Below are 13,176 nucleotides of genomic sequence, written 5' to 3' on the forward strand. Positions count from 1 at the left end.
ATTTCTGATTTTATTTATTGGAGTTCTTTCTTTTCTGACTGGTGAGTCACCTAAATGTTGGCCAATTTTTTTATCTTTCCAAAGAACCAGCTGTTAGTTTCATTGATCTAATTGATCTTTTTTTCATTTTAGTCATTATTTCATTTACTTCCACTCTGATTTTTGTTGTTTCCTTCTCTCTACTAACATTGGGTGTCATTTGTTCTTTTTCTAGTTCTTTTAGGTGGAAAGTTAGATTGAGGTTTTTTTGCTTTTTAAGGTAGGCCAGTATCTCTAGGAACTTCCCTCTTAGAACCACTTTTTGCTGCATCCCATAGTATGTTATGTTTTTATTTTCATTTGTCACCGAGGTATTTTTTTTTCTCCCTTGGTTTCTTTTGTTTACCCACTGGTTGTTCAGTAGTATGCTGCTTAATCCCCACATTTTTGTGATTTCTCCAGTTTTCTAATTGTAATAGATCTCTAATTTCATACCACTGTGGTAGTCAAAAAAGACAGTTGATATGATTTCAACTTATTAAATTTATCGAGACTTGTTTTGTGACCTAACTTATGATCTATCCTGGAGAATTTTCCATGAGCATTTAAAAAAACGTACACTCTAGGGCGCCTGGGTGGCTCAGTTGGTTAAGCGACTGCCTTCAGCTCAGGTCATGATCCTGGAGTCCCTGGATCGAGTCCCACATCGGGCTCCCTGCTCAGCGAGGAGCCTGCTTCTCCCTCTAACCCTACCCCCTCTCATGTACTCTCTCTCTCTCTCTCTCTCTCTCATTCTTGCTCTCTCAAATAAATAAATCTTTTAAAAAAATGTACATTCTGGTTTTGGATGGAACATTCTGTTTATATCTATTAAGTTCATCTGTCTAATGTATCCATTAAGGCCAATATTTCCTTATTGATTTTCTGTCTAGATGATCTATCCATTCACATAAATGGGGTTTTAATATCCTTACTATTATTTTATTGCTGCCAACTTCTCCCTTTAGTTAATATCTCCTTTATATATTTAGGTGCTCCTATGTTGGGTACATAAATATTTACATAAATATTACAAATGTCATATCCTGTTGTTGGATTGATCACTTAATCATTACATAGTGCCCTTCTTTGTATTTTATTACACTCTCTTTTAGTTTATTTTGCCTAAAAAAAGTATAACTACTCCAGTTTTCTTTTAGTTTCCACTTGCATGGAACATCTTTTTCCATCGCTTCACTTTCATCTGTGTGAGTCTTTATATCTGAAGTGAGTCTCTTGTAGGCAAGATATAGATGGGTCTTACATTTTTATCCCATTCAGCTATTCTATGTCTTTTGACTGGAGAATTTAGACCATTTACATTTAAAGTAATTATTGATAGGTATGTACTTATTGCTGTTTTGTTCATTGTTTCTGGTTCTCTTCCCTTATGGTTTGATTACTTTCTTAACTGTTATGCTTAGATTCCTTTTTTATGTACTTCTGTGTATCTAATCTAGATTTTTACTTTGTGGTTAGAATAAGCCTCACTTACAAGAGCCCATATATATAACAGTCTATTTTGAGTTGACAGCAACATAAGTTTTAATCATTCTAAAATGCTACATTTTTACTTCCCTCCTCCCCATTTTGTTTTTCATGTCACGTTTTACATCTTTTTGATTTTGTATATCCCTTGATTACAGTAGTTCTAGTTATTTTTACTACTTTTGTCTTTCAACCTCCATACTAATTTTATAAGTAATTAATATACTACCTTTACTATATATTTACCTTTGCCAATGAGATTTGTATTTTCACGTTTTCTTATTACTAATTCATACCCTTTCCTTTCAACTTACAGAAGCCCTTTTAACATTTCTTATAAAGCTGATTTGATGGTTATGAACACCTTTAGCTTTTGCCTATCTGGAAAATCTAAATGGTAACACCTTGTCAGATAGAATATTCTTGGCTGGAAATTACTCCCTTTCAGCACTTTGAATATGTCACTACACTCCCTTCTGGCCTGCAGAGTTTCTGCTGAAAAATCTGCTGTTACTCTCATGGGGTTTCTCTTATATGAAACAACTTGTTTTTTCTCTTGCTTTTTAAAATTCTAACTTTTGACATTTTAATATGATGTGCCTTCATGTGGATCTATTTGGTTTCTTATTTGGAACTCTGAGCTTCCTGGTTCTGAATGTCTGTTTTCTTCTCCCAGTTAAGAATGTTTGCAGCCATTATTTCTTCAAAAAAGTTTTCTGCCCCTTTCTCTCTCTTCTCCTCCTGGGACCCCTATAATGCAAATGTTATTCCACTTGATGTTGCTCTATGGGTTCCTTAAGCTATCTTTGCTTTTTAAAATCATGTTGAACCCCTCTAGTGTATTTTTCAGTTTAGCTACTATACTCTTCAGCCCTGTGACTTCTGTTTGGTAGTTTCTTATATTTTCTGTCTGCTGGTTAAAGCTCTCACAGTGTTCATCCAATCTTCTCCCAAGTTCGATGAGCCTCTTTATGCCCTTTACTTTGTTGTTTTAGTAAGTTTTTGCTGCAATTCCTTTTAATAACAATGTTCCCTCAATTAATTGCAATGAAGTGGAGAACATACAGGAGCTAATCAAATAATTTCAAGATGTGTGTGCATAACAATATCCCTTTAAAATAATCTTTTTTCCCAAGAAGTTTCAAATTTGGTTTAAGAATGGAATAAATATTGGCTAAAATGTCACTTTTCTTACTCAACATCATCAATAATATTTGCCTATGAAACTGCTTTACAGTTAGAAAAATGTGAATCTCATACCTCAGTCTACATACCTAGATTAGCATCATGACAAGAATTCTGGTATGATGTAATAGGTAGAAATGGTTGGCTCCTGTCTAGGAACAAATTTTTCCTGAACTGTCTGTTCAGGTGTATGACCTTTTCTTTGAACTCTTCATCAAGTAAATTACTCATCTACCTTTCTTTAAGATTTTTTTTCTGAGGTTTTATCTTGTTCTCTTATTTGCAACATATTCCTCTGTTTCCTCATTTTGCTTAAATCTGTTTCTATGTATTAAGCAAAACAACTACCTCTTCCAGTCTTGAGGGAGTGTTCTCATGTAGGAGATTAACCTAATCTTTAAACCTTGCCATAGTGGGACACCTGAGTGGCTCAGTCAGTTAAGTGTCTGCCTTTGGCTCAGGTCATGATGCCAGGGTCCTGGGATCGAGTCCCACATCGTGCTCCTCGCTTGGCAAAGAGCCTGCTTTTCCCTCTGCCTGCTGCTCCCCCTGCTTGTGCTCTCTCTCTCTCTGACAAATAAATAAATAAAATCTTAATAAATAAATAAATAAGTAAACCTTGCCATAGCTCTTGGTTGTTTCTTGAACCTTTGTGATTGTCTCAGTAGACTGATTTATTCTTAATAGGTCTCAATGTTGAGGATGTGCCAGTACCTGTCAGTGTTCCAGAAGTGATCTCAGTCAGCACCTAGACTCAGGCTACCTGGAATCCAGACCATCAGGTAGCAGCTTTTAAAGTGTATAAATATAAACAGTCCTCTAGGACCACAATCATAAACCCTGGCATAAACCCAGACCAGGCAATCTGGAGGTGTCCCCTGGGTGACAATTGTAAAAATCGTGGCTTCAAAGGAATGTATAAGCTCTTTCCTGGGAGGTACCAGTGAGATATAGTGAGGCTAAAGGAGAGTGCAAAGATGGCTTCTCCTAGACTACATTCCTTGAGAGCAGCTCCACAGCCTGTAGATGGGTGGCAATCCTGAAGTCTGACCCTTGGACTAAAGCTCCAACACAAGTAAATAGGACTTTTTCACAGAATCACTCATGGTGTGTTTCAGTCTGCTGTGTTTTTTTTTTTTTTTTCCTTAGGCCATTTTAATATTACTTGAGTAACAGATCAGATAATAAGGACAATATACACAACCTCCAACTAAAATCCTGCTGTAGTCTAGACAGTGAAGTGGTACATTAGAAAACTTTAAAACTGCAGCTCCTTTTGGATCCCCCAAAGTGTATCTGCACTCTTCTTCAAATGGGCCTCCTCCTCAGAAGTCAGAGTCACCTTCACAACATCTGAAATTCCATTCTGTCCCAAGATGCAAGGGACACTAAGGAAGACATCATTTTTAATTCCATAGAGACCCTTAATCATAGCGGAAATTGGATGCACCCGCCTAAGATTCTTCATTATACTTTCGGCCAGATCTGCCACAGACAGTCCAATGGCCCAGGAAGTGTAGCCTTTCAGTTTGATCAACTCATAGGCACTGTCAACCACCTGTTTGTGAACCTCTTTCCACTGTTCCTTATCTGCATCAGTGCCTAAGTCAGGGTGCAGATTCTTCAGAGAGATACCAGCAACGTTCACTCCACTCCATACAGGCACACTGGAGTCTCCATGCTCCCCAAGGACCCACCCGTGACAGCTTAATGAGTGAACTCCCCGTCTTTCCCCCATTAGGTAACAGAACCGGGCTGAATCCAGATTGCAACCACTTCCAATAACACAGTTTTTGGGAAAGCCACTTATCTTCCAAGCCACATAGGTCAAGATATCCACTGGCTTGGAAACGACAAGCAACTTGCAGTTTCGGCTATATTTTACGATATTAGGAATGATGAACTTAAAGATGTTCACGTTACGCTGGACCAAATTAAGACGGCTTTCTCCCTCTTGCTGATGTGCCCCAGCTGTGATAATAACCAGCTTGGAGTTTGCAGTCACATTATAATCTTTGCCAGAGACAATTTTTGGTGTTCTAAGGAAAAGGCTGCCGTGCTGGAGATCCATCATCTCTCCCTTCAGTTTGTCTTCCATGACATCAACAAGAGCAAGTTCATCTACCAAGTCCTTCATTAAGATACTGCTGGCACAAGCCATGCCAACAGCACCAACCCCAACAACTGTAATCTTATTCTGGGGGGTATGTTCTTCCTTAAGAAGATTCTGAATCAGCTGATCTTTGAGAGTTGCCATTTTGGACTTAGAACCAAAAGGAATCAGGAGTGCACGTTGGGCAGGCGGGCGTCAGCGGCACGCGAGGTTGTATCCAGTCTGCTGTGTTTTGAAGGAGATTTTCACCTAGTTTTCCAGTCTTTTTCAGAAGGAACTGTTCTATTCGTAGCTTTAGATGTGGTGTGGGAAGAGGTGAGTTCAGATCTTCTTATGCTGCCATCTTATGTTGTCCCTTCAATCACTACAGGTGCTTTAAAAGTCATATCAAGCATCATATTTTAAATGTATTATTTTACCTGACTATATACACAAAGAAATGTCATCAACAGAAATTTCTACCATGATTGCAATTTAAATACACAGAAAATAAATTTGCAGTGCAGAATCCTGAATGAAAAGTTTTATCTTCTTGTTTCTAGTATCAGGATATATAATAAAACATAACCACCCCATACTCATTAATGCAATCAACTTACAAAATGTATGTCTAAACATAAAGTCAATATTCATTCTGTCTTAGATGTTTCCAAATGCCCGAGGTATAATGACTTACTAATATTTTATATTCTACTGTTATCTTAGCATTCCTTAAACAATAAATTTAATCTAGCATGATGAAATAATATAATTTGTGACAATGCAGTGGAAGGGAAGGGACTGATAAGAAACTGTTCTAAAAGTGAATGGAGATTTTAATAAACTTTTCAAAACATATATGGATACTTCTATCCTAAACAAGTATAACACATAAGCTCGCTTGCAGTATTAAAACATAAGGAAATGGGAAGATAGCTACTCACTGAACATAATAATGAATGTGAAATTAGAAAAGACTGAAATTGAAACTTTAATAGTGCTCATGCTATTTTGAAAAGATCACTTATAATATACCATCATTAAACAGTCTCAGGTCTTATTTTCATCTGAATACCAAATGAGTTTTTCTACTTTACATATAGTAGTTAAAAATAATTGCATTGATTATTTTTATTCTGATTGAATTGAGATTTTTAACAAAATGGTCACCCCCATAAAACTAAATGTTTTATAGTAGCAACTTCTCTAAGATTTCTAAGCCCATAAGAAAAACAATCAAATTGGAGTGTGAGAAAGCCATGTTTTATCATGAAGCAGCTACTTCAAACTCCAATAATCAATGTTTTGTCTCCCCCTTCTGGACTATACAATTATTAAAAGAAAACACAAAGATTTGATCTTTTTTCATAGGGTATATTCAAATAATCAGGCTGACACAAGTACAACATTACATGAAGTAATCATTAAGATACTATTCAATTAGTAAACAAAATTTCAATTTAATAATGCAACAGCAGCTTAACAGCCGACAAGTACATACTGTCAGGGTTAGTGGTATTTTATGGATATTATGATTACTAGGGGGCTTATAATAAGGAAAGCATCAATAGCATTATGAGTATATTACTTTGAGCCTGACCATAAGTTTATACTTTAATAGGAACATTCATTCAGTTTGACCTTCTTCACCAGCATGAGAGAATAAATTTATTTGGCTCTGTTTTGTGAAAAAGATCCTAAAATATTCTTCAGTCAGGGCCTAAGGTCTCCATGTCCCAATTAGGACAAACAAAGATATATCTGTTCCTAACCTATTTTTTTAAAAAAAAATTTAATCTCTCCTATTTCTACTGCTCAATTAATCTTCCCCATATATAGCTCAGATTTTGCCATTCCATTGCTCAAAACCTTCCATGATTCCTCTCTATTAAAGCACAACTCCTCAGCATATCCCTCCTAAAATGACCTTAACCTACCTTTCCAAATTTACAACCCACTACTACATTTAACCTATGTTTTTAGTCACCTTAACTAGCTCTTGTGGTTGGTTATTAAATATGCCCATACCTCCCCTTGTTCAACCCCACTCCAACCACACTAGCCTCTTTGCTATTCTTCAAATACTCAAGGCACACTCCTGCCTCAAAGCCATGGTACGTGATGTTCTCTCTGCCTATAAAATTCTTCCCTAAATATTTACATGGCTCTCCCCAATTTCATTCATGTCTCTGTTCAAATCTCACTGCACAGAGAGCTCACCTGTCTGAAATAGCACATCCCTGATCACTCTCAGCTTTCTCATTTACTTTTTTATTTTTCTTTCACAGCACTTACCACCACTTGCCATTAAATTTGTTATGTGTCATGTCTGTCTCCCCAGCTAGAATGTAAGCTCCATGAGGAATTTATCTGTATGGTTCATCATTCAAGCACCTAGAATAGTACCTGGCATGTAATAGATAACCTTTCATTAAAAAAAAAAATGAAACTGTGGTTAGAGAGGTTAACAAGATCACAGGGAATGAATGAATGAGTGGCGAATCAAGGGTTCAAATTCAGGTCTTTCTGATGCCTAAACAAACATTTTTCCAAAAACACCCTACTATTGCCCTAAGCACTCAACTATTTATGTTGCTAAATTCCCTTATATTTAACATTATAAGGTCTGGTCATTATAATTCTATTTTCCAATTATCATATATAATCATGCCATTCTTACTTTTTTTTCCCCACAGAAGAACGGTGATTTTTCCACCTGTGGATAAATTGTTCCTGGCTTGCAATGAAATCGAATCAATCATTTTAGCTGTTTTCTAAATCTGTTTTATGCAATGTGTTAATAAATAATAAAAACAATTTATTTTGGTTCAAAAAGTTGTACACTTATTTAAAACCAGAAGACATTGAAAACTTCATTCAGTTCTTTCTATCTCTACCCTGTTCCAATTCTCTTTTGCTATTTTAAGATACCTACAGGAAAATATTTTATCATTTCCCTTCATAGATTGTATCTATAACATACCCTCAACTATTTTATAAAATCTTTAAAATAATCTTGTCAATATTATATTGAGATCACATATGAATTTATTTTTTTCTAAAGGCCCAACAATAATCTATACTATGTAACGTGTAGCTTCCAATACACAGCAAAGCATTCTCCTTTTTCCATCTAACTGAATCTTTCTCAACATTCTCGATCTAGAATAAATCCTATCAAATAGCACACATCTTGAATACTTACCAAAAAAAAGAGGCTGCTCATAGTCTTATCTCATTTTACCATGTAATCTTCCCATTTTTATGTTCTTCATACCAAGCATTTTATAGAACTGAATACATTTAGCAAAAACTGTAATTTAGACCTACTACTTGCAAGCCTCTTTGCACATTAAATGCATTAAATATAAACATAAACTTCAATATCATCCTGATTTTAGTATTGTTATCCTGTAACATGCAACATGTAATAGAAAGTATAAGATAAAGCAGAAAGTGATTCCTTAAGAGAGTTAAAGTGCTACAGAAGTTCATATAAATTACTAGGTAGAAATTGAGGGGGATGACTTAGCGGTAGCAGTCAGAACAGGCTTCAGGGAGGGCTGTGGAGGATGGGTAGAATGTTGACAAAAGAAAAAAAAATGCTATGCAAAAAAGAGATCACAGGATGAGCAAAGTCAGAAAGTCAGAAGAAAGACTGCATGAGGCTGAGGGGGTGGTTACGTTCAGGTAACAACAGGCAGTTTTCCAGTCTGATTTTTAAAGCAAATTTATAAAGGAGAATAATGAAAAATAAGGCTGACAGTAAGGTTTCAAATGCCCCCATTTTTGCTTCTAATCAACATTAGAGAGGCAAAAGAAAAGACAGGGTCATGCAGACCTAGTTCATTACATATTCTTTCTAATTTCAATCCGGTTTTTATAGGACTTATTTTTTGACCAATATATATAATCTCTAGGCAACCATAATACTTAAAGTGGTTATTTCTACAATGTATTCTTTCTGGAACACTTATGAAATCCTTATCTGCCAATTTTCTCAATGAACACATACTTCTCATCTTCTGAAGACTAATGAGACCAGGAGAAATAAGCCCCCTTGTACCTGACTTTCCACCAGAGTGATTTTAATGATTGTTTTCTCACTCCTCTCTAGTCTCAAAAAAACAACAAAGAAAAATCTTCCCCATTAAGGCACCCGTCCCATCTAAACTCTAGAACTAATCATCATTTCCTCTAGAAACTGATTCCCATAGTTTCCTCCCTTTATTGCAGGATATGGATGTGATACAAATTCCAATGTGAGAAGCAGTTCATAGATAAGACATGAGTGTAAAATAGTTTATATTGAAGATCAATCATAAATATCCATCTAATTACGCACTGTCTTTCAAAAACACTCTCAGACAAGATGAAACTTTTCCATGAACCATATAGAGCCTGTTGGCCTGCCACTTTGCAACCATTTACTACACTGTACCTATAAGGCCAATGTTTACCTCTCTTTTCCATTAGACCTAGTATTTTGAGTAAATGAGCTAGTTCACTGGGGAAGAAAGACATGTAAATGATTTATTATAATAAAATATGTTCAATATTGTAATATAGCTGTATAGTGGTACTATGGTAAGGAAGGAGTTATCTAAGATAAATTCTCCTAAGACTGACAAGCTTCATCTTGATAGATATTTAAGAACTTTCTAGGCACCCTAAAGAAGAAAAGGGCATTCTGGCTCAAAGAAATAGAATATACTTGATTTAGGAGTATTAAAGGGTAGGATGTTAAGGAATTGCCAAGTGTTCTTGTACAAATAGACGACAGGCACATGTAAGAATGGAGATGGAGATGAAATTAGAAAAAGGAACAGGGATAAGATCACAAAGGGCAATAGGAAGCCATTTGAAAGTTTTAAGTGGGGGAATCAGCATGATCTGTGTAACAGTGTAGAACATGCATGGCCAGGGTGAGAGAGTGAATACCAGAAGACTACTTAGGAGGCTACGGCCATTACAGGTATGTTTAACGATGAGTCCCAACTAAGGAAGCAACAGTATGAGTAATTAGGGGAGAGAGTTGAGTCTCTAAGAGAAATAATCAACAGAACTTCAACTCCACCGGATATGAAGAAATCAGTAATATTTCACCAGCTCTGGCATAAGCCATGCAGAGACCAGGCTAGCTTAAGCCCACATTAAAATAAGCTCAAGATTCCTTTATAGCCCAAAATTCTATTTAACCCCACCCTCGTACATCTAGCCCCAGTTTAATACAGGTCCTCACTGATTTACACAAAATTCTCCTAGGTAGCCCTGGAAACAAATCTCTCTTATCCTAATCCAGTATTTCTCAAAGTATGCTCTTCCGCCTACCTTAAAAGGATCTCCCATGGTGCTTGATAAATATGCAGAGTTCTTGGCCCTATCCTAGACCCCATGAGGGACAAAACTCACTTCTATATGCCTTCTAATTTGAGAACCATTGGCCTAATCCAGCCTACCTACTACTATCAAATTTATTTTTCTTAAACCCTGCTTTCCTCATGTCACTTCCTTATTCAAGCTAACTTTTAATCTTCTACCTGGACTTCCAAGATCCTCTTTCAACTTGATTTTTCAAGCTTTCCAATATACGTTCTTTGTTCCAACAAAGTCAATTTCATTTCTTGCTTGCCTCTTCTCTGCTCCCTACCCACAGTTTGGTTTTTTCTCTAGGTCTTTGCATCAACTATTATTTTCACAATCTGAGAGCTTCTTTGTTGTCTCATCTCCCTTATCAAATCCCAGCCATCAAAACTAAGGATTCTTAAAAGTCCAGCTTAAGTCCAGAAATTTCCATGGAGTTTCCCTCTAATTACTCTACCCCTACTTCTCTCCAGCTTAAGAATCCCTACAACACTTACAATCAGCATGCACAATCTAAGGATTGATTCTTTCCACATATATTAGTAAAACTGTAAGACCTTATCCTTATTTTCCAGTCATCAATGAAGCTAACACAGTTCTTGGCACATAATAAGCACGAAAGAAATATTTGCTGATGTTTGAAATTATCCCAAAAGATTAATGGCTTTTTGCCCCTGGATGTCGCATAAATTAAAAAAGAAAAAAAAAGGACTAACTCAACTTTTAAAAGCAAAACAAATATTAAATACATTCACTATTCTGAATACTATGGTACTTGATAATGTTAAAGATAATGTTTTCTGCCCTGTTCTCTAAATACAGACTGCTTAGTCATGAAGAAAAGGTATTTTACAAGTACCTCTTAATTACAATATAGACCTCATGGCATTATCTCAGGGCCTGGGATTGAGCTGGGCTGGACTCTCTGCTGAGCACAGAATCTGCTTAGGTTTCTCTCTTTCCCTCTCCCTCTGCCCCTCCTTCCACTAATGTGCTCTCTCTCTCTCTAAAATAAATAATCTTTAAAAAAAAATCCTAAAAGACAGCAATAGAAAGAACCTTAAACAATAATGTATACCGATAACTTCAATTTATCCATTTAATAACTAAAGCTCAAAGAAACTACATGACTTGCTCAAAATCATACAGCTAATTAGTAGCTAACAAAGACAAAAAACCTAGGCCTCTTGACTGCACATCAAAGGTTGTTTTCATTATACTATGTGCTCAGTGATACTAAAATCAAAGTGAGATGCATTAATAAGTATTCCTGCTAGCATAAACCAACCTATTAGGAATCTCTCCCTGCCATCCTAAGACATTGAGGTAAAACACCCAATTTCATCAGAATCATAAAAACTGAATCATAAAATCATAAACATAGGTACAACTCTAAAAAAATAAGTAAACTTTCTAAAACAAATATACGGGGTGCCTGGCTGGCTCAGTCGTTAAGCATCTGCCTTCGGCTCAAGTCATGATCCCAGGGTCCTGAGATGGAGCCTCGCATCGGGCTCCCTGCTCAGCAGAGATGCTGCTTAGCCCTCTCCCTCTGCCTGTCGCTCCCACCACTTGTGTGCTCTCTATCAAATAAATAAATAAAATCTTTAAAAATAAATAAATAAATAAGACAAAATATACAAGCATATTCCAGTTCTAAAACATTTCCAAAACCAACAGGAAAAATATTTACCATAGCTAAATTCTCATCACCTGATCTTAATCATCTCACTACTTTGGTAAAATACACTCCAAAAGAAAAACCAAGTATACAAAATACCATAAGCAAAAATCGCTCAATTCCCAAAAGCAAAAATTCGTATCTAAGGGTAGAACACATCTTTTGTACTCACCATAACTTTACTTCCAACTATCTGCATGCAGTGGTCAACGGAGAGTGGTTATGGTGTAAAAAAAAAAAAAAAAAAAAAACAGCAACAGTATTAGTAATCAGAAGCTTTTCACAGAAGTGTTTAGTAAATTAGTAAATAGCTAACCCTATGTATACTTTTAATACTTTAGATCTAGAGGCTAAAACAAATATACCAGTATTAATTTCTACCATATTTCAAAAACATGTAAAGTCTGCAGGGTAAGGATTCCCAAATAAAAGAGTATTAATGTTTGAGGGATTTTTTTTAAATGTACTGTAATGGGCTTATATAGTATAAATCTCAAGTAATGTAAAATTAAGTGTAACCAGGCATCAGATATTTTACCAGCCCAAAGCCACTCAAAAAAATTAGCAATAGAAAACTGAATTTTTTTCCAATTTTTTTCTTTTCTCGGTATAACAGATACAATATTAAGGATGAAATAAGGCATCTTAGAATATAAATGTTGCGGGCGCCTGGGTGGCTCAGTTGGTTAAGTGACTGCCTTCGGCTCAGGTCATGATCCTGGAGTCCCGGGATCGAGTCCCGCATCGGGCTCCCTGCTCGGCGGGGAGTCTGCTTCTCCCTCTGACCCTCTTCCTTCTCGTGCTTTCTATCTCTCATTCTCTCTCTCAAATAAATAAATAAAATCTTTAAAAAAAAAAAGAATATAAATGTTGCATTCAAAGTCATGCATTATGAACTGCAGGTTGAAAACTGGAATATTTTATATTATGATTTTAAGGTTTTTAATATTGTTTTATATTATACTTGAAAATTACAAAGAAGATAGATTGCTTGTGATTCTACTTTTCTAGGTCATCCTTGCATTTGTATTATGAGATCAGATAATATAACATGAAGACAAAGAAGCAGTTATATGTAAACATGCAGATATTCATAGGGAGGAAACAGTTCAAAACCTGAAACTTTGAGCTTTCCTAATAGATAAGAGATAATAGAATTTCTGAGAAGCTGAACTGTGTTTAAGAAAGCAAGAAGTGAAATCACAGTCCTAACATAATTTTATGCCAAAACCCAATTATAAATCAAATTGTTGTTATCAGATTCCTACACTTAAATATCAAGCAATGCCCAAAAAAGAACTAATCCATAATCTAAAACCATTAATCTGAAAGCAGTTATTATCAATAC

At 35.8% G+C, this 13,176-nt stretch overlaps 2 protein-coding genes across 7 annotated transcripts in view; both read right to left on the minus strand.

Annotated features, from left to right (window-relative positions):
• DIAPH2 (diaphanous related formin 2) overlaps positions 1–13,176 on the minus strand; it is a 956,101-nt gene that overhangs the window by 858,177 nt on the left and 84,748 nt on the right. For 3 of the 5 annotated variants that reach the window (XM_035725382.1, XM_035725381.1, XM_035725383.1), the window contains exon 5: positions 12,001–12,021. The exons of the other annotated variants lie outside the window; for them this stretch is intronic. In XM_035725382.1, coding sequence (XP_035581275.1) covers positions 12,001–12,021 — 21 coding nt within the window. The remainder of the gene's footprint in view (positions 1–12,000; positions 12,022–13,176) is intronic. 5 annotated transcript variants of the gene reach the window in all.
• Positions 3,647–5,172, minus strand: LOC113930284 (L-lactate dehydrogenase A chain-like). 2 transcript variants are annotated; one of them, XM_027607477.2, is made up of 2 exons: positions 4,262–5,172; positions 3,647–3,992 (listed from the first exon to the last, which is right to left on the minus strand). In XM_027607477.2, the coding sequence occupies exons 1-2, from the start codon at positions 4,946–4,948 to the stop codon at positions 3,837–3,839; spliced, it is 843 nt and encodes a 280-aa protein (XP_027463278.1). In that variant the 5' UTR covers positions 4,949–5,172; the 3' UTR covers positions 3,647–3,836. The 2 variants fall into 2 exon arrangements, with proteins under 2 accessions (XP_027463278.1, XP_027463277.1); XM_027607476.2 differs by having other exon boundaries at positions 3,836–5,172.

Source organism: Zalophus californianus, chromosome X (assembly GCF_009762305.2).
Source record: "Zalophus californianus isolate mZalCal1 chromosome X, mZalCal1.pri.v2, whole genome shotgun sequence".
Lineage (NCBI taxonomy): Eukaryota > Metazoa > Chordata > Mammalia > Carnivora > Otariidae > Zalophus > Zalophus californianus.

Excerpts from the sequence above, each read along its gene's own strand:
- LOC113930284 (XM_027607476.2), bottom strand. The coding sequence starts at position 4,948 with ATGGCAACTCTCAAAGATCAGCTGATTCAGAATCTTCTTAAGGAAGAA.